At 41.3% G+C, this 24,985-nt stretch overlaps 1 protein-coding gene across 1 annotated transcript in view; it reads right to left on the bottom strand.

The window, feature by feature from the left end:
* LOC134622738 (GRB2-associated-binding protein 1-like) overlaps positions 1–18,821 on the bottom strand; it is a 29,042-nt gene extending 10,221 nt beyond the window's left edge. The window contains exons 1-7 of the mRNA XM_063468092.1: positions 18,783–18,821; positions 18,588–18,598; positions 17,111–17,237; positions 5,322–5,450; positions 4,730–4,895; positions 1,497–1,698; positions 98–780 (exon numbers count right to left, since the gene is read on the bottom strand). Of these exons, the coding sequence (XP_063324162.1) occupies positions 98–780; positions 1,497–1,698; positions 4,730–4,895; positions 5,322–5,450; positions 17,111–17,237; positions 18,588–18,598; positions 18,783–18,821 (1,357 nt within the window). The remainder of the gene's footprint in view (positions 1–97; positions 781–1,496; positions 1,699–4,729; positions 4,896–5,321; positions 5,451–17,110; positions 17,238–18,587; positions 18,599–18,782) is intronic.
* Positions 18,822–24,985: the final 6,164 nt, after the last annotated feature.

Below are 24,985 nucleotides of genomic sequence, written 5' to 3'. Positions count from 1 at the left end.
GTGCCGTACTGTCCAAAAGGTAAAGGTGAGAATAGGTTTTGAAATGAAAATAAAGTGAAAAGGGCACCACAAACAAATAAACCTCTACAATACAAACCTTTGCGGAGGCGTGAACAGTCCACAGTGCCAATAGTGTTGCTGCGTAAAGCCTTACTCCCAGCGCTTGTGGGCACACAGTAGTTTCCATCTGTCTCTGAGGCTGATCGAGGCACACTATAGGTGTCTGTAGGTGAGCGCTCAGCAGGAGGCGGCGGGAGTCCTGAGCTGGAACTGAGGGAAGGCTTGGGTGGTCTGGGAGGGGGCACTACATCTCCCCCACTTTCTGAGCCTCCTACCCCTGTGTTCGATACTGTGCGGGGCACTTGGTAGGTGCTGTTTGCACCGGGTGTGGGCGGGATGTCGTAACTGATAGAAACGTTGCGCATCTGTGTCTCTACTGAGGGCTTCCGTGTCGGCGTGTTGAAGACATAAAGGTCAGAGGCATCCGCGACGTCTGGATGAGCCGGAGGGGAGGAGGCTGACTTGGGGAGCAGCACAGTGTCCTGGGAGTAGCTGCGAGGAAGATGATAAAAGCCGCTGTCAGTTGAGAGTGAGGCACCGCGTGATGGAGGCGAGTCATAGATGGAAGGGGCGGACACAGGAGTCTGGTGCGGTGGGAAGAAGCCATTGTGTGAGGTGTGTTTAGCCGAGGAAGTGGAGGATGTAGGCGTGCGGTGAGATGGAAGGTTGTCATTCAGGTCTGTCTCTGAAGAGGTAGACTTGGAGCACTCAGCATGAGATCTGATAACGCAATACACATAAACACCAGATAATTAATACAAAAAGTAAAATACGTTGATTTGTAGATCACACAGTCACACCAAGCCAAAAACACTAGTATACAAAGGCTATGTTAGTAACTAAGTCATATCCAGACAGCTTTTATCATTAATCTTTTGCAACTCTTGCCATGTCAGCATGCTTTTGTGGATAAAGTGGAAGACTGAGGTTCTTGGTAACTGTTTCTAAACATGCAGGAAATAACACAATTATTACACTGTTAGGCAAAACACCCAAGTCTTTTTCTGTTAAGAAGGATGGCCTTTTGCTAAACAAATGCAACCTAGATTTAATAACCGTCATTTACATTTACAACATTTACAAGTGTTTGGAGATCTGTCTTTTATGCGTGTGCAACACTCCACACAAGCAGGCAGTTCCAGCTGGATTCGAGCTGGCCACTCACAGGCTAGCCTGTGGAGGAACAGTCTTGCTCTCACACTCCTCCAGGAGCAAATACTCCTGGTCCCCCTCCAAGAGAGAGTGATGCTCCACTGAGCTACACACAGCATACGGCAGAGACAAGGACAGGAGTGGCAGTACAGTTGAAAGTATACAAAAAGAATAAATGGCTTGGAAACCACACTGAGAAATGCTTAGCTCACCATGCGACACTCCAACACAGAGAATATGGAGACTTGAACCTATAAAAGAAGCATATTCGGACACAGTCTCACCTGCTGGGTTCAGGCTTTTTGCTCTCACAGTTAGCAAGCCACAGGTAATCCTGGGGCTCCTCTGAACTGGACTGTGAGTCCAGGTGTCGCACGCTGACTGGCTGGTAAGGGGCCGGCACATTGGTAAACACTCCTGGACCTGGGTGTGGAGCGTTTTCCACCACCAGTCCCATGGCGGACTGGTGAGCAGCTTTTGCTGCATCTGGAGGACAAAGAAGTAAAAGCTGAGGATAACTCCTGTCAAAACTGAATGTTATTTAGTGAGTAGTGCACAGAACTAAAGAGTGAAATACAGTAAAGCTGTCTCCATAACTGACCACAGAGGTTTCAGGCCACTGCCAGTGAATTAATGTCTAAGCAGCAAAGAATTTTTTTAAAAGGGACAATTTAATGAATGAATAAGATTCATTTCTTACACTGATCACACAACTAAAAAATAGCCACAAATAATGCCAGTAAGACCTGTCACATGTGGCTCAGCAGATGTCAGTAAATGCCTGCTTCACAGTTTTAAGTCCAACACCAGCAGAGCACATTAGCATTTCTGCTATATTTCCAGCTGTTTATTCAACTTTGACTCCACATGCATTGGCAGTCACTGACGAAGGGCAAGGAGCTGCACCTACTGTGGCCCTGTGAAACCCACTGAAAGTGAAAGAGAGGCCAGAGATGGTATTAAGCACAAAGTAAAAAGTAAACTGTATGTGCCAATGTCAACTCTAGCAAAGTAAACTTGGACCCAAGCTGTTTCCTAGCAACCCAATTCCAACGTAACGCTCAATTGTTTCCATTCACGCTGACACTACGTCAACTTTGCGCCTGTATGTGTGAACTTGAGCAGCTGATGTATGTATGCACATTCTGACGAACAGATGTGTGTCCCTCTACTGTGTATATCAAACCAAACCTCAAATTAAGGTCGTTAGCCTGCAGCTAAAACACTGTTACTGACTGACCCAACAAGCCACAACAACCTACTACAATTACGATAACCTCACTTCCTTCTTGGGCAGAAATCCCACAGGAAATAAATCCAAATGCAGCACACTGCCCAGCATGAGGCCAGGAACACTGGCACAAGCAACTCATGTCAAATTAAAGCAGACGGATGTCACCGATATCGCGACTCTGCGTTAGCCTACATCATTTCATGTATAACACATGTCACCCGAATAAAAGCTTTGTGTCGACAGTCTACTTTCAGTTTTTTGCCTTCCAACAAGCTACTGCTCAGACATCATTTTTAAAGGTCTCTCTGCTTTCCCACATGATGAGCTACTAAACAAACCTGCTGCTCAAGCTGATTGTTCTACTGCACTCAGAGCCAAGATAGCTGATGCGTATATGTGTTTTCATTCCACATTTCTCTACTTTTTTCTCCTTTTTCACAGCTCTCCTCCCACACTCTTCTATAACTGATGTGGTTTTATCTCATGCAAGGTCCCCGAGTTCTCTTCTTTTAAGAGTCAGTTTCTCTCTTTTACGTGCATCATTTGCTCCTCTCATCTCCTCCGCTATTGTCCTTGTCTTTTTTTTTTTTTGACATTTGTTTGTTGAAGCTTTAAGTGCTGATTCATACAGGAAAAGGGAAAATCCCCTCTGCGTGTACTAATCTATACCTCCTACACTCGCTCTGAGAGCCTTCATTCCCCTAGCCCTACTAATGTTCCCTGCCCAGCTATGAAGCACTCTACTGTGGCCACACCCACACGCGACAGAGGAGTGAGAGTTCTGTCTCACATGCAGAGAAGTGCAAGCAAGCACAAAACAGAGAGCCAGGGACATTCTTTTGTACTGAGCGGTGCAAGGGTATCTGCAAAGATATCCGTTTTTACACCCAGGCTCTCCTTTAACCGTCTTACTATGAGTTCGTACATCGGGGTTTTAAAAGCCAGCTCCGACATCTACAGAAAAGGTGCCATCAGTGTTGTTATCATGGTTACCCTGCAACACTAGCTATTTAACAGAGCTGGAGGCATAGTCACACTTTGGAGAGAATGACCTTGGAGGAGTATCAGTGACTCAGTTGCCAGGTTTGAAAAGCACCTCCATCAAGAATCAGAGTTGTGTGGCATGTGAAACAGTGAACATGTGCAACGTCTGTGCCAGTTCTCACCACACTAAAAATGCTCAGTGCTTCACTGATGAGGTCAAGAAACTATAGAAGACATTTAGACAATTAGTCTCAAAGACAGAGCGACAAGAGAGGGAAAGAGGAGTGTTCAAGGGAGAGTGAATTAAAACCAGATAAGAGGAAACGAACGAAAGAAGACCAGTGAGAGTGACAGGCGTACAATGCTTTTATTATCCGGTACTGGGAAAAAAAAGAGTAACGTGAGCCTCAATACCGCACAAAGTTCAACACATGAATCATTAGACCTTGGCTGGGAACTATGCTGAATAGAGACCTCTTGACACATTTAACTGGTTCCCTTAGTTCCTTCAGGAAGAAAGATCCCGACATCTGTAAGGTACAACAGTGATATCCAAAAGAGACCCATCAAATGTAAATCATTTATCCTCTACTTTTATCCTGTATTGCTCAGCTGTGGTGATAAACTGGTGTCATGGCTAAAAAGAATCCCCTGATGTTCCATGGCATCTTCACCATGTCCAGGCACATTGTTGAGAGACACCAGCGTGGACAAATAGTGATTTGCAATGAATAGTGATTCATAGCAGTCCACTGCTACTACGCCTATAGTTACTAGTTACTACTTCCAGTTACATTGTGCATTCTGTGGTTATAATGAGATTAGGATGCTTTTCTAAGGTGTTGCAGGTGCATTAACGCTAAAAATGGGTTGCTTTAGCCCGATGCTAGGTGGCTGTAAGCCAACATGATAATGTGAAAATATCCGATGCAAATAAGAGAGCCTAACATGTGCCTGTGTACCACTTTGGTGGCTCAATTCCTGATGGTCTAGGGGAAGTTTGTGGAAAAAGAAACACACAAACATGCAAACCGAGATTTTGTGTATTATGGTGAAACATATAACCAGGTTATTATTTCTGATCTACTGATGTTCTTAAATAAATCACAGCCTGTGCCACAAATGTAATAAAATCACCCTATTTCAAATATCAACAGTTCAGAGTAAACTTTCTACTCGAAAGATACAGAATATAAGTATATATATAAACATAAATATCACTGTGTAACCTCGACAGTGAAGCAAAACATCAGTGCCAATAGTGCCCGAACAGAGTGATGTGTGGCTAATTGTAATTACCATCATCGGTGGGGTTAAAACCACAAATGTCGCAGATGTGGCGGACCCACTTATTCATCTCGTCTTCGGTGTCAGCCACCAGATAAAAGATGCGGTCAAAAGTTTTGATGTCAAATATGTAGCTGTTCTCCAAATCTTTCTTGCTGAAGGTCAGACCGGCATCCACCTGAGGGAGAGCAACCGACACGGCTTAGCTTAATGTGACATCAGCCAAGGAAAGACTGATCACTAATAGAGCTAACCAAAGAAACGGAAAAAAGGGAAAATGTATTAAAATGATAATTCTTAATAAAGAGAATTTGCAAAAATAATCTAAAAGGTAACTGCTCTCTAAGCAACAAATGAAATTTGGAGCGCTAGAACCCAGCACTTAAACTATTATGCTAAAACATTTGTACACCGCAGTCACATAAAGGCCATTTTCATTATTTTACACAGATTTTTAAGGACAATTAAATTTATCTTGGATATTCGTGCAAATACGCCAAATACATCAAAGTGACATCATGCAAACCTGGATCTATTCAAGATCGTAATAATTTATATAACTTATGCAATAAAACTACAGGGCAGAAGTAAAAGGGGAGCATACCTGTTCACACAAGTTGAGGTCAATCACACGAATGGGCTTCTTGGCATGGTCATTCTTGTAGTACTCCAACACGTCTGGGTCGCCTGTCAGACGGCCGCTGCGAAGAACAAACCACCGCTTCTTCCATGCCTGCAGGGTGAGCACAGAAATGAGGCCAAAGGTTACATGTGTGTTCTCACAATGACTTCTCCGTTCCCAGATGACCACAGGCTGGCCAAATGCTGTACTTTTTTCAGTTTAGCCACTGTGTCCTATCATAGCTTGTGTCTTTGTGTGCATTCTCCACCAGCTGCACTGCCCTTGCTAAAAGAACAGTGAGAGCCAGAGGGAAGAGGCCCGCAACCAGAAATATGTGTCTGGGATAACCAGAACAAAAGCCACATAGTTTGGTCTAGCACCCTGGCTGCAGTGAACAACCAAATCTATAATAAGAAATGGGCAATTGGGTCCTCTCTTTCAAATCCAATTTATTGTCTGTGAGAAAAAGACATCACATAGCAGACAAAAGAGTTCAAACTCAGACACAGGGAGGGGGGAAAAAAGACATAAGCAGACGAGAGCTCCGACTTCAGCACTGTAAATAAAGGGTTGAGCAAGCAATCTAGTAATATAATCCTTGAATATATTAAGGACATTAATGAAACAATGGGATGAGACCATGGGAGGCTATCTACCATAATTTAATGCATTAGTAATAAATTGTGATGAAAACATTCCTTTGTGCCACTAATTCCACATACAGTTCATCTGTAATCATTACTAGCTCTTCCAGATATAGGATATGGAAGACTGCCAGCTTCATCACTATGTTAAAGTGACAGTTACTGTGATTCACTGCTAGGTTGCCTTTTATAACATTATTCTTCGAGCCATAGTATATCTGTAATATTTGGAATATGTGCAAGAGTTGTTACACTTGTGGCAGCAAACATTTTGATTGGGTCATTCATCCTGGACTTTCTCTGTTTGTGTGTGTGCGCCTGTCCACTCGGAGCCTCACGTTCACTCATCGATGACAAAACTCAGTGCCATTCATACCCAAGTGGAGCAAAGTGCAGCATTATCAGGCACAGGAAGTTTAACCCCTGCTTTAGTATGACAGCATGCATTCAAACTCCAAGGGTGCTCATTCACACCAGAATCACTAAGACTAGGACGGATATTTGGACAAGGTGTTGCTCCGAAACTGACCCCAAAAGCTTGGATAGCAGCAGCAGTTAGGAGGTATTCCACACCTGGTACACCGACAGCTCTTATTTGTATGTTTGCAGTTAATAAAAAAAACAACATTTTCAAAGTGTCGTCAAAGTGAAGCGACATGACTGAAAAGATCAGAATACGACTATGCTTTCTTTCTCTCTCGTCCACTTTCACTCCCTACATGTTGGTTTGTTACGAAGCTTTTATTTTAGTAACTTAGCATGTTGTCCTCAACTCAGTTAAATAATATTTCACTCCGGCTCTTTGGCAGCTCCACACGTAACTTGTGTTTGTGAAGAGAAAAAAAATGTAAAATAAAAATATTTTATTTATTTACATTTTATTTTTAAGTGAGTAAGCAGTTTACATCAAACATGAGGAATTAGCAAATTAGGATTTCAGCTTATTAACTTAAAACTATGTTTGGATCAGTATCAGCAGATACCAGTATCGGAGGATCCCTTATCAAGACAACAGGTTTAGATGCATAAGAGCACCTTATGGGGAAAAGTCAATAGTAAGTTCAGTTGGATAAGCAACAGTATTTGGGGTAACTGGACAAAAAAGTTCCATAATAATAATCAGAACATGGGTTAAAGGCTCTCATCTGAGGCTGAATCCTTTCAGTGCAGACAGGCGAGAGCTGCAGGAGCAGGGCCGTCCATTTTTTTAAAACTTTTGTGTTTTACTTCTTTATATTTCTTCTTACTGCAGATTCTGAACTTGTTTACATATCTGGCATAGCTGTCATATCATGGGTTTTAGTTGTGAAGATAAAAGGTAACTAAGGCTACGTTCACACTGCAGGTCTTAATGCTCAATTCCTATTTTTATTCAAATCCGATTTTTTTGTCTGCTTGTTCACACTACAAATAAAATGTGACAGCAAACGCACTCTAGTGTGAACCCTCAAAGCGGCCCGCATGCGCAAAAGAAGACGTTACACACAACGTGCTCAGCTTAGACCCAGACCAAACAGTATTGTTTGACTGATGGCCCTTAATATAAAGACTTGTTTCTGACTTTACATTTCCCAATTTTGCTTTAAGTTATAAAGTTATTTTGTTATTTACAAATGGCCTAATAATTATCCTTATTGCTGTTTTAGAGAGGAGCGGTGCTTCAAAGGATAGTTGCAGATTTCTGTCAGAATCTGCAGATTATACAGTACAAATAAAATGTTCACGTTTCTCCAGCGTTGTCTTCCCAACAGTTTTACTGGATCGCCAGGAAGCTTTCGCGATGTCTTCTCGGGCGCTTCTCGGGCACTGATCATTGCCATCTGTCTTATGTCAGTGACGTAAAAGACGGATTTAATGCGACATGACCGTTCAAACAGCAGTCGCTTTCTAAAACATCAGATATGTATCGGATTCAGTACCACATACGAATGTGACCCAGGTCGGATTTGAAAATATCGAATTTGTGCTGTTCGTACTGTCATACCATGAACGGATATGGGTCGCAAAGGTTAAAAAAGTCAGATTTGATGCGCTTTCGCCTGCAGTGTGAACGTAGCCTAAGAGTCAGGGGCCCACTTGGGTGTACAAAGCCAAAGGAAGGATTGCTTTGTCACTGCATTCAACTCTATTTAGTTTTACTAAAATAAACACACAGACACACATAAATGCTGAGTCAAAGAAGTCATGCTCTCTTGCTTTTGTTGAGTCATGGCAGCTGAAATGAATGTTTGTTTTAGAGCTCAAAATAAGCTCTCTGTGAAATTATTAGTGAGAATTGCCTAAGACAGAAAAGGCGATTTTGTAGAGGACAGAGGATTTGTCCAAAAATGTTTCACTTCCTTTTACTGCTAAAGCCAGGGGGCGAGGAAAAAGGGATTTTCTTTTCTTTTTTCAAAGATTTATCAAATGTCTTGTAACACCAAATGGAAACGGCCAACCCAACAACAGAACCTCTCTGAGCGATATTTGAAATGTGAGTTTAAAATGGCACACGAGATCTAGTAGGCAAACAACCACCACTGAGATCAAACAGATAAGGAAGCATACCAGCAGAGTGTGAGGAATGCAAACTAAAGCTTTGTTGTTGCTGTTTTGGAGTAAGATTTTGACCCTATTAACAATGCTCTGGCCTTGTTTTTTCATCCCTCTGTTGTTTTTCCAGCCACAGGGTGTCCTTTGTTAGTGGGCCAAGCGCCACACTGAGACGGCATGAAGAGCATCAGACCTTTCCCTCCACCAACAGGATGAGCAAACAAGCAGACCTGCAGAGCTCTTGGATTTTGAATTACAAGCACACAGATATACAAGAATCAGACTGAAACGTTTAACAAAGAACATTCACATCACACACTTGCATAGTGCACTCATGCATGGAGCCCATGTTTCACACACTCTAGTTCAAAAGGCCTGCATTATATAATCACAAACACACCCACACAATCCAAACTGAGGCTTAAACCTATTAAACCTACATCCTTTGAGGTAGGCCCACTTAAATATCAAATTTAAGTACAAAAGCTTGGGTGGTGAAAAAAAAGAAAGGGAGAAAAAAAACACAAACAAAAAACAAGGCTCATGTGCCCGTGCTGGTTTGACGGAGATGGTGGGTGTGGAGAAGGAACCTCTCTCTCTCTTCCATATGACAAAGCAATCTTGGGTCAGGTTACCCTGCAGGGAACAGAAGGACCAAGAGCTTGGGTTACAGCGAGGCCAGGCCCGCCCAGGGAGAGAGTGTTGACAACTGAGTAAGTCGTATACACTCAAGGCACGGGCAAGTGAAACCTGCTCCACAAAACTGCTTCACAGCCACAGAGCAAAGTTCTTTTTAAAAATATACACCATCCATCCATCTTCTTCCGTGTATCCAGGACCGGGTTGTGGGGGCAGCAGCCTAAGCAGAGAAGCCCAGACCTCCCTCTCCCCAGCCACCTCCTCCAGCTTGTCCAGGGGAACACCAGGGCGTTCCCAGGCCAGCCGAGAGATATAATTTCTCCAGCGTGTCCTGGGTCTGCCCCGGGGCCTCCTCCCGGTGAAGATATACACAGGACTGATAATTTACGTCATGAAAAAAAATTATAATAATAACAAGAGACAAATATGTCACACAAGCAGACAACATCTGCAATTCCTGCACAATAACGGCTCAAACTAAATACACAACAACAGCATGAGATGTCACTGATAACCAATCTTAACAAAAATGTGCCTTCTGTTTGAAAAACACACTTGAAGTCATTGATTATAATAAATGATAATAAATATGTTAAAGCACCTTTCCAGAGAATAAAAGTACTGAAAATGTACTGAGTTATTATATCAGTTAAAAGATTTATGATTCAGTCCTGGGACAGATTGTTAAAATATAATCATTTCAAACTATGTATTTACAGTGTAACAACAAAAGCCAGTTTTAAACCTACATGCAATACTGTGTTATGGGCCAGCCACAGTTAAAAGCAGTAGTTAGTGTTGCCATGAATCCGTGCGCAGTGTTTCTGCACTGCCACATTAGCATGGTCACAGACTGAAGTGATTCTAGGAGGACAAGCTGTGTGGTAGCTAGAGCATCTCTCCTCCCATCTGTGGGATTTCACACAGTTTTTCTTATGCACAATTATACACACTCGCACTGTTTTTTTACCAAAGATCTGCATTGCCCAGCCAGCCCTAGGCATATGAATAAAAATTAACACCTACATAGTTAATAACACACAAATGAAAACACCACCCAGGGTCTAAGCATCCCTGATGGCCAGCTCCTCACACAGCTCCTAAATCGCACCTCATGTCACTGGCATGGATGCATAATCATGTTTATGCACACAAGACAACATGAAAGAAGTAGAAATCAAATCAGTGCAATGAACTGTGGAATATATTGGCAGGAACTGCAACAAAGAAGTTAAAAACCATGCAGTGGTCAGTAATCTCATTTACCTCCTACCAGACTGAAACGATTTAAGATTTAAGTGTGTTAAAAACATTAAGTGTTCCTTTTTTAAAAGTGCATGGGGAGCGACAGTGTAGTCAGGCACTAGCCGTGAGTTTCCTTTGGATTTACCTTTACATAAATTGAATAGAACAATGCTACAAGTAATCATCTTGCCTTTCATCCTTTCAAATGCATGGTGCATTTTTTTTTTTTTTTTAACTTTTGGTGATGCAGAGATTTAACTGGGCCTCCTTTTGATAAATTAAAAATCTTTTAAGCCCCAAAGTAACTGAGAAAGGATGGGTTATGTTACCTCCAATAAAATATGAGATGAAAAAGAAAACAAAATATATAAAAATTCTGCACATCCTTGTCGTTAGTGCATGTACAGTACACAGACAAAATTGTCAACACAAGCGCAACAACACAAGAGTGCAAGGCCAATTAATTGCTGCCCACCATTACCCACCTCCTGTGGATGCTGATGAAGACTATGATGGGGTCTTTAGTCCTGCTTTGTGGTTTGTATAGTCCATTGTAGCTGCTGCTGTGTTCAATTCATGGCTAAATCCAAGTTGATCTAAGACTGCTTGCAGTGCCTAATGACTACATGGTCTACGCATGTCTATTCCAGCATTCTCTAAATCACTATCCTAGTCTGAACTGTTAAGTTCACAGAGCCCGCTTCAGCTTGTAGAAGTCTAGTGTTCGTGGCTCCAGGGCTGGGAATGGGACAGCATGGGACGATGCTGGATCCGGATGGGGAGGGCTCCCTTGGTATGGCAGCTGTGCCTGCCAGCCGTGGTTCATCCCTCACCCCGTTTTCTCCAAGTAAGCCTTCTGATAGGATGGAATGGGACACAGGAAGAGACCCTCTATTTGCCCACCCATGGCCTGGAGCCTACTAGGAGCAGACAGAGGGGGCATTGAGGGGCTCACTAAGATGATGACACAGGAAGGGAGGGTGGGAAGTTTGAAAAGAGATGCCAACTGAGTGGAGTCACGCTGCCGTCAGAGCCCTCCTGACCCAACATCACTGAGAATGAAGGAGGCAAGGGTGGGGGAGAGAAGTGGGGAAAGGGCATAAAGTGGCGGAAATCTGCAAATGTTACAGTCCTATTTAATTCCACAAAGAGAGAAATGGTGAAAGACAAATTAGCTGTATCTTCTAGCATCAATCACAACAGAGGGTAGGCCTACCCTAGATTTTATTTATTGTGCAGCGCCTACCTAAACACGTAATCTCAAGATGACAGAAAGAGAGCTACATGATCTACCTAGAGGAAGCTATAATCGGAATTCGTTAGATGGGTCTGTGGAGGGACCAGGACTCCTCTCAACCTGTATCTCCATGCTGGTCTTTTGAGAGCATATATGAAACCAGCCTGCACCTGCAGACCTCTGATGGTGGAGGCTGCAGCCTACGACAAACTGTAGCTTTTGCTTTATTCATCCGTTTTTGTTTTTTCAGAAATGTCAGTCTTTTATTTTGTAGTATGTTAACCCAACACAGGCAGTTTGAGCTTGTTGATGTGGAAAGTGAAACAACTTGAAGGAGTCTGGAAACATTCCCACTGCACTGGAAGCAAATTAGACAAACTATGCCTTTTAGGCATTGATTGGTATCAATACTGACACTATCCCCTGTTTCAGCTTGTTGGCATTTGCTTGTGTAATATTTCAGTATCTTACTTCTATGCCAACACATGAAATAAGTTAGTTGGGGAAAGTATTGCTAGTTACCAGGTTATGCCAAAGTCCATAACAGAGGAAGAAATGACTGAACCAAAATGATACCACAGTGTGTTGATTAAAGACTAAGCTCCCAAATGCAGTATGATTTAAATAAATACACACTTCTGAGCTATGTGCTTTTCCATGCTGCTGCTGCCAAACTTGACTAAATGCTGAAATAGTACTCAGAGTACAAGAATTTGATGTAATTTATTACTCTGAATTTGTGAAACTGGCTGCTAGTGAAGCACCCTGCCAACGACACTCAAGCTCCAGCAACTCCAGCTTTACTACGCTTAAAAGGCTAATTGCGCTTCATGGTTTAGATAGCCTAATGTAGCTTTAAAGGCCTTTAAGTGCCCTAATTGCTAATGCAAATGTACTCTCATCACAGGCTGTTAAGCTGCATACTTAACCTCCTCCATATGTCTAATGGTAAATTACAGAGAGGAAGGCCTATGTGAATCTACAGTTGCACATAGGCAGTCGGGATATTACATAACGTTGTTTGTTCAGGACACAGTCAGGTGTGCCGTCTCACTAATAAATCTGTTGGACAACATGTGAAGAGTTATTTCTGCTTCAGGGAGAGTTTGTCAGTGTTTAATGTGTGCCGATCAGTGGTAATGCAAGCACAAGTCGTGACTATGCATATTAAATGCAGTGTACCAAAGTCAATTGTCAGGAGGCCAACAGGACACTTACAATAACTGATTACAACACTATGCTGAAGGGCTGCACCCTCTGACTGAAACAAATAAGCAGTGCTTTTATTACCACTACTTTAGTCAGAGCAGCCAAACGCTCAAATCAGAGGAAAAAAAGACCAAAACCCACCTTACTACTACTACTGCTGGTGGACTTAATGGTTCCAAAGTTGTGAACCTGAGGGCATGTAAATCTGGATTGCCAGCAGAAAAATAAACTTGAATGTATGTGGTGTCAAAAGACAAATAAAATACCAGAAACTGAAAGTACCAGTGCAAAAAGCAATCCAAGTAAAGGTAATGTTAATCCTCAGGATTGGTAACATTACTGAAGTCAAGCAACAGACCAAAGACAAGTTTCAGTCCAACTGACTCATAACATACCTAAGCCTCAAACTGCTGATTTATTAAAAAAAAACAAAAAAAAAAAACAGTGTTGCAAAGACTCAGCGAAACAGCCAAAGACAGAACACAGGGAAAGAACAGTTAACATTTCATTAAATTGCTGTGAATTAAACAAACTCCTAAAACTACAAATTGAAAAACGTCGACCCCAAACATCAGAAACTTTGGGTCAGAGCATTAGCAGCTCTCCAACTACTAACATTAAAGTTGAACTGCCAACTAGTCAAAAGAAGAAAAAAAAGAAGAAAAAGTGCTGCATATGCACACAATCAAAACATCTGCACAGACAGCATGCAAACAAATCCCATTCACTTTCCTGTTTTGAAGGAAAAGGGGGGCTGCTGGAGAATACTCTAGTTCTAAATAAGTTATGACTGTGAGAATCCAGGAAATGTATTTGTGTTGTGCTGAAAAACAGCACAAATGTTAGTAAGCATTAATATGTCATCCTAGGAACAGTTATTATAAGACGCTGCCTTTAAATTTAATCTCTAACACAGTTCGCAGTAACCTGTCTTCCAGGGTGGCTACTTACTGTGTTTACTTTAGGTCAGGCTCAATAGACAAGTTGCAGGAAAAAAAAGGTGATGTTAAAAATCTTGTGTTTTGCATAAATTCTTGATACCCCCAATCTCTGAATCGCAGACAGAGAATGTCAAGTAAAGACTCAGAGTCACAACGGCCACATTTACAGGAAACACCAGAAATATCCTTTAACCTTAATATCACAATGCAAAGCTGAACCTTTCAGTCCTGGCGTGTGGCTGTTTTGTCATCGTCATGATCCAAACCACACTGGAGAACAAGGGACACGGTAAAATAAACAAGAAAAAAAAGTGGCACATGCAATCTGAAAGTCAGCTTCCTGGTTGTTCTGTGCACAAACCGTGCCACATTTGTATTCAGCTATATCCTGGTCTTTTTTTTGGCCCTCTGTCAATTTTAAGCCACAGCCTCAAACATGTAACCATAGCTGAGCCGTGCTGTGTCGAGATTTCACACATGACCTTTGCTGTAAAAAGAAAACTCAGTACCTCACTAACCTACAGTCAAGTAAACAAGTAAACGTTGTTTCTATCGTTATACCAAACTCCTGTCTTGAGCTATTGAGTCATCACCTGTGCATTTTTCACCTTTACCTATAGATCTGTGATTAGCTGAACTCTTTGCACTCAGCGTTAGCTTTAGCTTAGCTCTGGGTGCACAGTTAACACGAAGCAGCATGCGACTGGCTGAGCCATCTGTCCCATCTGAGTGGGCTGCGGGTAAATGACCTGCACCCCAGCTGCACTGACTCATCTCGTCTAGGACAGCTTCTCTGTTTGTTCAGAAAAAGAAGAAGAAGAAAAAAACCACAGTGTGAGGTTTAGAGCTGAAGGAGAGACGGGGCACGGGATACGCACGAGGTGAAGCTGAGGGAGAAAGAGAGAAGGTCAAGATTTCAGTGATAATATGAAAAAAACAAAAAACAAAACAAAACGAAAAGTAAATGATGCTCTTTTATCTGCCAAAAATCACCACCAGACTTCATTTTTATGACCAAATAGAAAACACATCTCTTATTGGTTATTTCATATAATATAAAAAAATCCTTGTATTAGCCTCACACTCACACGATACATCTTTCCACAGCAGGAAATTAAATGTACTGCAGTAACCAGTGTGTCCGTATTGATCTGTGTACTTTTCAGAGTTGTCTCATTAGAAGGAATAAGGGTGCCTGGAGGGAGGTGAGGAAAAAAAAAATAGATGTATTAGGTGCTCTAATCTTACTTGGTGTTCATGAGGAAAATTATACATGAAATTCAATCCTTAGTGCTGTAAAAGAGGATACGTCAATCTAATCAAATTCTAGCTTCAATCCAAACAATTAAAGCCGCTCCTGTGTAAACACTTAAGCATGTCGCGTATCTGAACGAGTATTTCTTCCACTGTTGATATGCATAACTAATATGGAAATTCTTGTGATTAAGTGGAGTCAGAGAAAGGTCACACTACAGCAACCCCAAAACAGTAACACTGTTTCCCTTTGTGTTGCCAAATGCTGGCCAGTTTTATTTTAATAGTTATCAATTTTCAAATCGAGTTTGGGGGGAAAACAAAAACTGAAGGAGCGAATTTCACAGAGTCCCTGTGACATTTTCAGCTATTTGGGTTAAATGCCTGATTATTATGAAATTGCGATCGCTGACGCAGAAAGGCAAACAAACTACTACAAAACATTTCCATGACACTGCGATCTTACTGAAATGCGGTAAACAAATGCGCAAATTTTTAGAGATCACACTGCTTCCCTGAGTCTCGCTATCACGTCCTTTATACTTTGCTGAACAAAGGCTGTTTTAAGAGAAGAGTGTCAAGAGCGTCAGAGATTTTGGCACTCACGGCCTTGGTGACGAGGTCTGCAAAAGGAGTAGGAGGGGAGGGACAAAAGCTTCTCTATGCTTGGTGCTGCAACTTGTATAAATCAGTCTTTGTTAGTGAGACATGACTGGGATTCTTGCTAAACAGCTATTTTTACATCCCTGAGCACTGCAGAGAGCAGCTAACGTACCAGTAAGAGTGCATGGCCTTTGGCTAAGTGAGGCCGTTCAGCCAACGTCATCTGCCCCTCCGCCTGCTGGAAAGAGAGGGGACCTCCTGGAAAGCTGTGCATGACCGAGGTCCACAGTCAGTGAGCGGTTGCTAATAGCCAGCTAACGCTATGACCAGTGTCGGACTTCCAGGTAAACACTCGTGATTACGTTGGTGAATCATGGTCATGCAAGCTGGAGTATTGTTAGACCAATCTAATGCAATGACCCAAAGTGAACAGCTGGCACAGCAGATGGCCAGTGCAACAGCGAGTCCTCCATAAGCATAAAAACCATACAAAAAATGACAATTTCCTACACAAAGAGCAGAAAGATCTAGTACATAGGTGTTTTCTTCTAATTATTACTGACACGCAAAGGAGCCTCTTTAATTCTTTTCAGCCATCAAATAAGTAGCATTGCCAACTTTATCAAGATTTTTGTTTAACATTCACTTCACTCAAACATGACACCTGTTATCAGATAGCAAAGACACAGTGGAGAGTAGAAAAGTTAGGATTAGGAAAAGTTTGGATTCTAAAGAAGACTTTCTTTGTGTCTCACGGCTGCTTCACTAAGATTTTAAAAAAACATTCTTAGCTTTAATGTTGAGCTTCTAACAAAGGATCTACCAACACATCTTTGCCTCGGTCTTAATATTTAATCTTACTTGATGAAAAATCTGCTGCCATTTCAGTTAAACCTGACAGAGCACAAGCACCGAATGACAGGACATTAAGTTTGGACTGAAATTCTGATTAAATCAGCATTGAAGTTGGATCTTGGTGAATTACAGATGATGAGATTTTCTCTAAATGTCTTCTTGAGAAATTGTTTTTAAAGACAGCCCAAAGAAGGATGTCATTAATGTTTTAAAACCAGCTCTTTCTTTGTATTTCATTCTAATTTATACAGACTGCATGCATAAGGACACGAAGAAAGCTCTTTTTCCTTCATGTTTCACCTTATGCTGCTGTGAATGGATCCAACAGGCTTCATTTCAGACTTCTATTTCATACATGGATCCATAAAATGAGCAGGGATTGTTATTGCGCCTTACAAATAAGCTTTGATGAACTAATGAAAACTCATTTTCCTGCAGCACTGGTGTATGAAGGAAAAAGACGGTTTTCAGCTATTCCAGTTACGCTGTATGGCAAGCCTTCTAGCCCAAATATCATCATCAAGATTGAAAAAAAAAAGATTAAAATAAAATACAGAATTACAGAGCTTGAAGTACAGATTGTCCATGACTGGCTAAAAATAGTGCCCCTACCTTGGAAGCTGCACATCTGTAGTACAAAAGTTTCTTAGCAGTATTCTGCAGTATTGCTTGATGGTGAATTGGCGCTTGATGGTGAAGTGCGTGTGGCGCTGTTTTTGTTGTTGTTTGCGCCTTTTGCCTTTATCATGTGGTGCAGTGTGTGTGAGGGTCTGCAGTTTGTAACCTCTCCCTCCTCCGACTTCCTTTTCAGTGTAATCAGGTTGTCCCAGACCTTCATAGCTGCCACTTCTAAATCAGTGGGGGTGGGACCCAGGAGGAGCTGCAGTATGCGCTACGCTTACAGAAATATGGAAGTACCACAACATATTCCACTTGATATTCAAATAAATAAATAAATAAATCTCGGTGTAACTGTTTTTACTTTTACAGTTTATCGCTATTCAGCTGCAACACAATGCATATGTTCATTGTCTGCATGAAACCCGTCAAGTGATAATTAAGACAAAATGTCAATAATTATGCAACAGGGACGTCAATATCATCATCGTAAATTTGATTATATACACAAATATTAAGAAAGAAATATGTAAAGTGATTCCATGGTTCGGTGTTTAACGCGTTCACCTTCCATGTGAAAGATCCCCAGCCCAAGACTGGGAGGACACACAAGCCCTGCCTCTGTGGTCACACGGCAGCGTAGTCGTAGTGCCGATTGCAAACCGGGATAAATAGAAAGACTCGCCATCAGGAAGAGCAAAAATCTGTGCCCAATCAACCTGTTGTCGCAACCCATTGAGAAAAGAGGGAGCACTCGAAGGATACCTTTTAGATCTACTTGAATATTTAATTAAAAAATAAAGACACTTGATGGTGACAGTTATGAAAAAATATTGTAGTAGCTGCAGCTCTTCTGAGCAGCGCACAAAGCACGATTTCCTCCTGAAAAGTTGTTCGACACAGTACTGCTGGAGAGTTCCATCTACCTGCAATCACCACACTGTGTGCCTTAAAGTCAAAGTATAATGCTGTATTCGAATGTTTATTTATATACATATATATATATATATTTTTTTTTTACGTTTCAAAACGTGATTTATAGCCAGTTTTAACAGCACATTTACCCAGACTATCCCCGTGTGATGATGGATATTCAGGATCATTTTTCCCCTCCACGATTCATGTTGTTTTTCTGGGATAGGTTTCACACATAGGTTACAGCAGTGAAATATTAATTTCTTCATTTCCATTCCTAATCAAATGTCTATCCGTAACTCATAATTCTACGGACGTTGCAGTCTTTGCATTTCTTTTTCTGCGGTAGAATCTGAAGACTGCATCCTCTTCCCTGGATCTGAGCCTCCCCCTGCTTCCTGTGGAGACTTTATGATTTGGTTTCCCATCTGCACTCTCAATAAAAGAGGTCAGAGATGCCACAGCGTGCATAGCTTTCTGTACTCGCCTCCTTCACAAAACCACTACCACAGTAGAAGGCAGACCCCAAATGCTTCTCCCAGTGCTGCCAACATACCTTGGCGGTGACTGGAGGTCAAGAGACAACAAGAGGTGATGTCTCACTCCAATGTGTTTTCTATGTGGAACAGGCTGAGTGTAATTATATTAAGATGAATGATAATTAAAGCAACTTTAAAAAAAAATTAGTAAAAGCATCCTTGGTAGCTAGGCAACATTGGGAAAATGAATATAGAGCTATTACAAGCATTACCTTACTGTAGATATCAGACGGTGAGAGAGGTTTGCTCATGCTGAGCTGTGGTTTTTGTGCTTTACAATAACATAGCTCTAAGCAGTGCAACAGTGAGAGTGTACATGAGTAGCTTAACAGATTAAGAGTCACCTGTTTAAACTACTGTGACTGATCCAAAGGGTTACAGCCAAGTTACGCAGGTTCCACGAAGTGCAACGGCACAGTGCATTAGCGATGTATGCGAGCAGTACACTAGATGGATAAAAGCTGTCACTCTCATTAGACTGCACCAGAAACACTAGTTTGTTAAAATAATAACAATTAATATATTTTGTGAGTGACAGCACCTAACAGCCGTTTATTTTACAAATGACCAGAAACAGCCACATTCGGCACAGGCATGCTGACATTGCCCTGCAAAAAAAAAAGAAAAAAAAAGCACTGCAATGTTGGGATGAGCAGGGACGAGAGTTGGCTGAGCTTTTAGCCAGTTTTTCTTTATTTGATTGGACTGATCGCGCTTTGGTAAAGTGGATATGTAATGTTAATGCTTTCGTAGTCATATGGAGCTAATGTCTGTGAGCATAAAAGCTGGTTGTAAAGCATGCTAGTCTGACCCAATTTTAATCCGGTGTGAACTGAAAATACACGAGAAGAGTTGAGTTTATGTTTTTCTTTAACTGACAAAAGTTGTTTTAGCATTACCATATTTTATATATTTTCATTTAAGTACATTCAGTTCAGCCAACAGCCCGAAACAGGTTGATATTTAATTTACTCCCAAGAAGCAAGCTGCCATGACGGAGAAGGAAGACGCTGGAGAGTGTTTAGCATTTTCACTGGAAAAATGATTAACTAGTGATTGAAGTTATCATGTATTTAACTAGTCGTTTTAGGTGTTACAATCAGGGGAGATTCAATTGTCCAAATAAATTATATCATAAGAAATGCACAATTCAATGACCTGCAGTGCTGAGAGGACAAAGACGGGAGAGGAAATTAACAAAGAGAAATAGAAAACAGAGCTAAAGATAGGACCACCCAGGCAAACAAACCGAAGTAACTACAATACCAGCTTATGTGTGTGTCCTACTGAACCTTTAAATTTTCATCTTAGAAACACCCACAAAAAAAAAAAAAAAAAATCCAACTGGTTCTTAACTTCTCAATTATGAACCGTTACCACAGCATAGCCATGCTCCCATCTCAGAGTCAACCTCTTCATTTCTCTCTTCTCCAAAAGAAAACAAGAACCATCACATCGTTCCTTTGTATGCAACTACCCCATCTTCCCACACAGGTCAAAAAACACAACAGTGAGAATCCCAAGTCTCAATTCTTTCAGAAGAGCCAAAGTTCAAGACCAACAATTCACAAGAAAACAGACATTTCACTTTTAATTGACTGCAAATGACTAACCTTGCATTAAAGTTCTCTGTGTTATTTATTTATTTATTTTAAATCCTGTGTTCATTTTCAGACATTTTTTAATATATTTCAGCAAGGTTTTATGACGAACAGCAGACACAAAACTGGATGGGTATAAAGCAATAATATTGATGAATTTTGTGCTTGCTCATTCTGTGGCTGCACATAGCTCTGTACAGACAACAATGATATTTTTATTGTCACTGCAATATGAGCCTATACCATGGACTCATCAGAAAATGTTGCCTGAAATGCAGGGAATCAGAAACGTCATCTGAGTCACGAATGTCGTGCCAAAAAATTCAACATTACTCAACAAAGCCCATTCAAAATTTCCTGTTATTTCTTCATTTGGTGGGGATAGGCCCGAAACATAAAACAATAACCTATCTAAGTAGCATATCTATTAAAGTCAAAAGATATGGGGCCTATATTAAACAATGTAGATTAATTATTTTCTTTTAACTGTGCAGGTCTTGCATAGCTGGTATATTTTAGTTTTTCTAAATGTAAACAACAATGAAGTATCTGCAATATTCAAATATCAATATGGAGATTATTAAAGATGTTATTCTTGCTATATATTTCACATGGTAAGACTAATGGTTGACTAATTTTCATGGCTTTTTGAGATTTATAAAGCTTTATAAGTTGAGCACATGAGATTTCACACTAGAACAGGCTGGAGACACGTGTAATTATTCTGAAGCTCAATATTTCAATATAAGAATGTCCTTAAGAAACAGTTTTAAAATGCTTAATTACAAATGATAATATCTCATTATTGCACAACCAAATATCAAGTTAATGGGGATCTGTGTAGAAACTTGTGCAGCAGCTAGAGCCAGCCTGGGTAGAGGCTGTTAAGACCAAACAAACATGGCGACATGGCAGTTGTTTTATGCAACTGGGCATATATGATGGAGCTACCACTTGTGCATTCCAGCTTTGCCAGAAATAAACTGGTGAACAGACATCTGCTGTGTACAGTAAAAACAGAACGTGCGCTCTTCAGCAGTGCGCTGACCCATTAGGAACATCTACTGCAGGATCAAAACATGCCAGTTCGCTTCCTTCCCCATCAACACAATCAGTCATTCCCTCCCTCAATCCACCATCCTACGGTCACTTTGCTTTCATGTGCAGCTGTGAAATTCTCACCCAGCCAGGCGCCATCTGACCCCAGCCCCAACAATCTACGGTAGCGGTCCAAAGAACACAGACCCCGGTAGTCATACTGCTATCTTTGCAAATAGCGCACACAAAGATGAAAGACCATCTGAAGGACAAACAGGTGTTCTTCATTTATGGGCTTTCACAGGTGACCTAATAGCAGGATAACATCATGACTCTTCAAACTCTATTACCTCAAAAACTACTACAACTTAAAGCAAAGACCACAACCACCTAGCCATAACTTCAAATACACAGTAGGACAATCTGAAACAACTAAAAGGTGGTAATTTTTTTAAAGTGTGGCGTGACCTTGAACTTCAAGGGTGGAAAAAAAAAAAAAGATCTACAAATGAAACGGTAATGCTTACCCAGGTTTGCAACAGCAGGCAGTTTGTTCTCTGAAGCTTTGTTGAGGATGTGCCCTAAACCAACTGCGTGGCCCTCGTCTCGTGTCCATACAGCCCAGGACCACAGTATCACTGTTACTCCTTTGCCTTGGATAGGCAGCTGTGCATTTGCTGTCGTTTCTGCACTAACTCTTCCTCGCAGGGCGGAGACAGGAACTCTCAGCCAAGCAATCATCCCATATCATTCATTAGAGTGTGCTCCGACAGCAGGAGGGAAAGACCGAGAGGGAGAAAGTGAGAGGGAGAAGGTGGGGGAGATGAAACAGATGAGCGCTCGAGGAAGAGAAGAACCGATAAGCAGCTCTGAAGAGTAGCTGAGAGAACGGTGGGTCACCCCGGCCTCACTTTCAGACAGGCTCAGACTTAAACCGTACTCACAAGGTAAAGCATTAACTCCAGTGGAGCGGGTTTAAATATTAACACAGTCTCACATCCCGTATGACTCAAGGAACACAGAAGTGTCAGTAGTTTCCTATGATGTAGGAAAATACATATACATAGATATACATAGTTTTTTTTCATCATACCTAAACCAAATACCTCTTGCTAGGTTTTCCAGGAAGCACGAGTCTTTGTGAAACAGCAAAAAGGAGAGAAAAAACACACACAAAGCAAAATAACATCCCTTTGTGGAAGTTTCCACTTTGTAAGCGCTTTTTATCTTCCTGGTCATCTGTTCCCAACACACAAGCCGGGCAAAAAGATTTCCTGTTTTGCCTTCTTTTGTCACCGTGGCTGTGTTTGGGGGGTGTTTTGTCGGGTGCTAACTTTAGAACCTGGGCTAAAAATTTACCTGTTACCGCAACAGGTAATGTGTCGGCTTCTCTATTAAAACTACATGGCCCAAATGATGCAATTTGACAGTGATGACTGTCTTCTTTGGAAGCTAATGACTCACTGAGGGGATTCCTGTGCACGGTGTGCTATAAATGCTATTAACGTCTATGCAGCGGGTAGAGGAAGCAGAGACGGTAACACATCTGCACTGTGAAAACTTTATAAGAGAATTCAAGGATTTGCTCACGTTGCACAGCCAGTGTTACCTGATACCAATGTGTGGGTGAGAGATTGTATTTAGTATACATATAGTATTACTCTAGTTGTTAAACAAAACAACCAAAATGCCCTTGTGTGCAGCCAGAACCAAAGCACAAGCAAGGAAAAAAATAAGTGTTTAATAACCATTTTAAAGTTAAAGACATGGCAGGTGAATTGTATGGCAGCAAGGTCATGGATTTTTACTTCCCAATAAACGGTGCTTGCCATTTCAGGTGGCTTTAAAGTGTCTCTAATGCATTCAATACTGCTCTTAAAGACAGTTTCTTCTCACACAAGAGCTGTCACAGCACTCGCTGGAAGTTGCTGCAGTCAATGATGGTCATTTCCTTTTGCATAGGCAAAGCTCACGCTTATGTTTAAAGAATTTCCAACACAACTGTGGCCATTTTGAACACCTGGCCCTGTCTGTGATAAACAAAACAAAAAAAGAAAATGCCTTGTGTTCATTTGGGAGCACTTTTTTTGTGATACTCATTCATAACTTACTTTTCAACAAGGCATTTGAGGTTGTTCATTTACACTCAGTTGTTTACATATGGTTTATTTAAAGATTAATTGTGCTGTAACAACACATTTTTTAAAAAAGTGTAGCCATCAGTGATAGTCACAACCATATGGTCCAAATACACAACGATAAAGTGGGATTTAGGCTACCTAAGAGTCATCAAAACTTCCACCCACTTCCTGTCTTCTATATTTCCTGCGTACTTTGCCCCAAGTACAAATTTCAATTTGAATGTCTGATAAATACTTGACTCTATTTCTGACCTACTGCAGAGGGTTACAAAGCTACCGCTGTTTGTTAAATAAGCAAAGCAACAAATCTACAATGACACAAAACAGAATCCTGAATGAGAAACTGGCTGGTTACTAAAGAGCAATTAATATATCTTTACCTGGTTCTGACGAGTCCAAGCTTAGCTCAGATAAAAAAGAAAAAACGGTGCAAGAGAAGCAAGGTAACCAAGCTGCTGACCAGCCACTGTTGTCGAGTGAGTCTGGTCACTTTCCTGCCTACCCTACTGACTTCCCTCCCCTCCTCTCACTCCGTCAAGTCTCCAACACCCTGCTCCAATAACCCCTGACCCACAGGAAGTAGACACAATGGACTGAAAATAACACACCACCTCCCCTGGCAACAACTGCCCACCGCAAACCCCCCACTGCACACCATTTCTACACTGCAGAACACCTACAACAGGCTGGCTCAAGATAGGTGGGTAGAACCAAAAATATCAGCCACTACTCAACAAGCTGTGCCCACACGCCACAAAGTGCACCATCCCACTTTGCATTCCAAGCATGACTTCTTTCTTTTTTTTCTTTTCTTTTTTTTTATTCACTCCTGCAATACAAAGAGAGCCATCAATGATATTATATATTAATATCGTGGATATTCTGGTATATTTATACATCAAGTCTTCAGTTTCACACTACAGCAGGTTGTGCTGCAGACTCATGATGATCCCACTGCACCCCCACTGCACAGTGAGATGAATGACTTCTCCACAGTCAGGACTAAAAAGCATCTGTGAGTGTCTGTGTGGGTGTATGTGTGTAAATGTTAGGCTTATTTGTTATGCTAATAATGCTTGCCCTCAAATGAAGTATACACCAATGAACCCCCGGCAAGATATCTATATAAATAAAGATATTTATATTACTATTAAAAAAATGGTATAAAAAAGAAAAGCTGGGTAACAGACAGCTTGCTGACACTGTTACTCCACTGCATGTGTGCATCTAACCCAGTTCTTATCCATGTAGCAGTCTAATCCAATCAGTCCAATGAAAATTATTCCAAATCAGATTTAGTGGCCAGTGAGAGGTTGCCTTAGACGTGATCTAATTAGTCGCTCCCTTGGAAGAGTCTGTCCACTAGGAAATGGCTTGAGATGCCGAACGCAGAGATAAGGAAATGGAGTCTGATATGTAATTCTGCGTGGCTAGTGGTGTTGCTTTCAAAAGAGTGGTGCCTGGTTACAGAACAGAAGAAGGAAAAAAAATTTTTTAAAAAAGCTTGGCGTTATAAAGATCAGAGTTACGAGTTAATGACTCTGCTGCAAAAGATAATTCACTAAGCCGCCTTTCACAGATCTGAAGCGCACCTTGTTGATTCTTATTTTCATTAACGTGTTTGGTGTCCTGTTC

The sequence above is a fragment of the Pelmatolapia mariae genome, unplaced genomic scaffold (genome assembly GCF_036321145.2).
Source record: "Pelmatolapia mariae isolate MD_Pm_ZW unplaced genomic scaffold, Pm_UMD_F_2 NODE_ptg000185l+_length_46067_cov_1, whole genome shotgun sequence".
In the NCBI taxonomy this organism is placed as follows: domain Eukaryota; kingdom Metazoa; phylum Chordata; class Actinopteri; order Cichliformes; family Cichlidae; genus Pelmatolapia; species Pelmatolapia mariae.
This window is presented reverse-complemented; position numbering and strand designations above follow the sequence as displayed.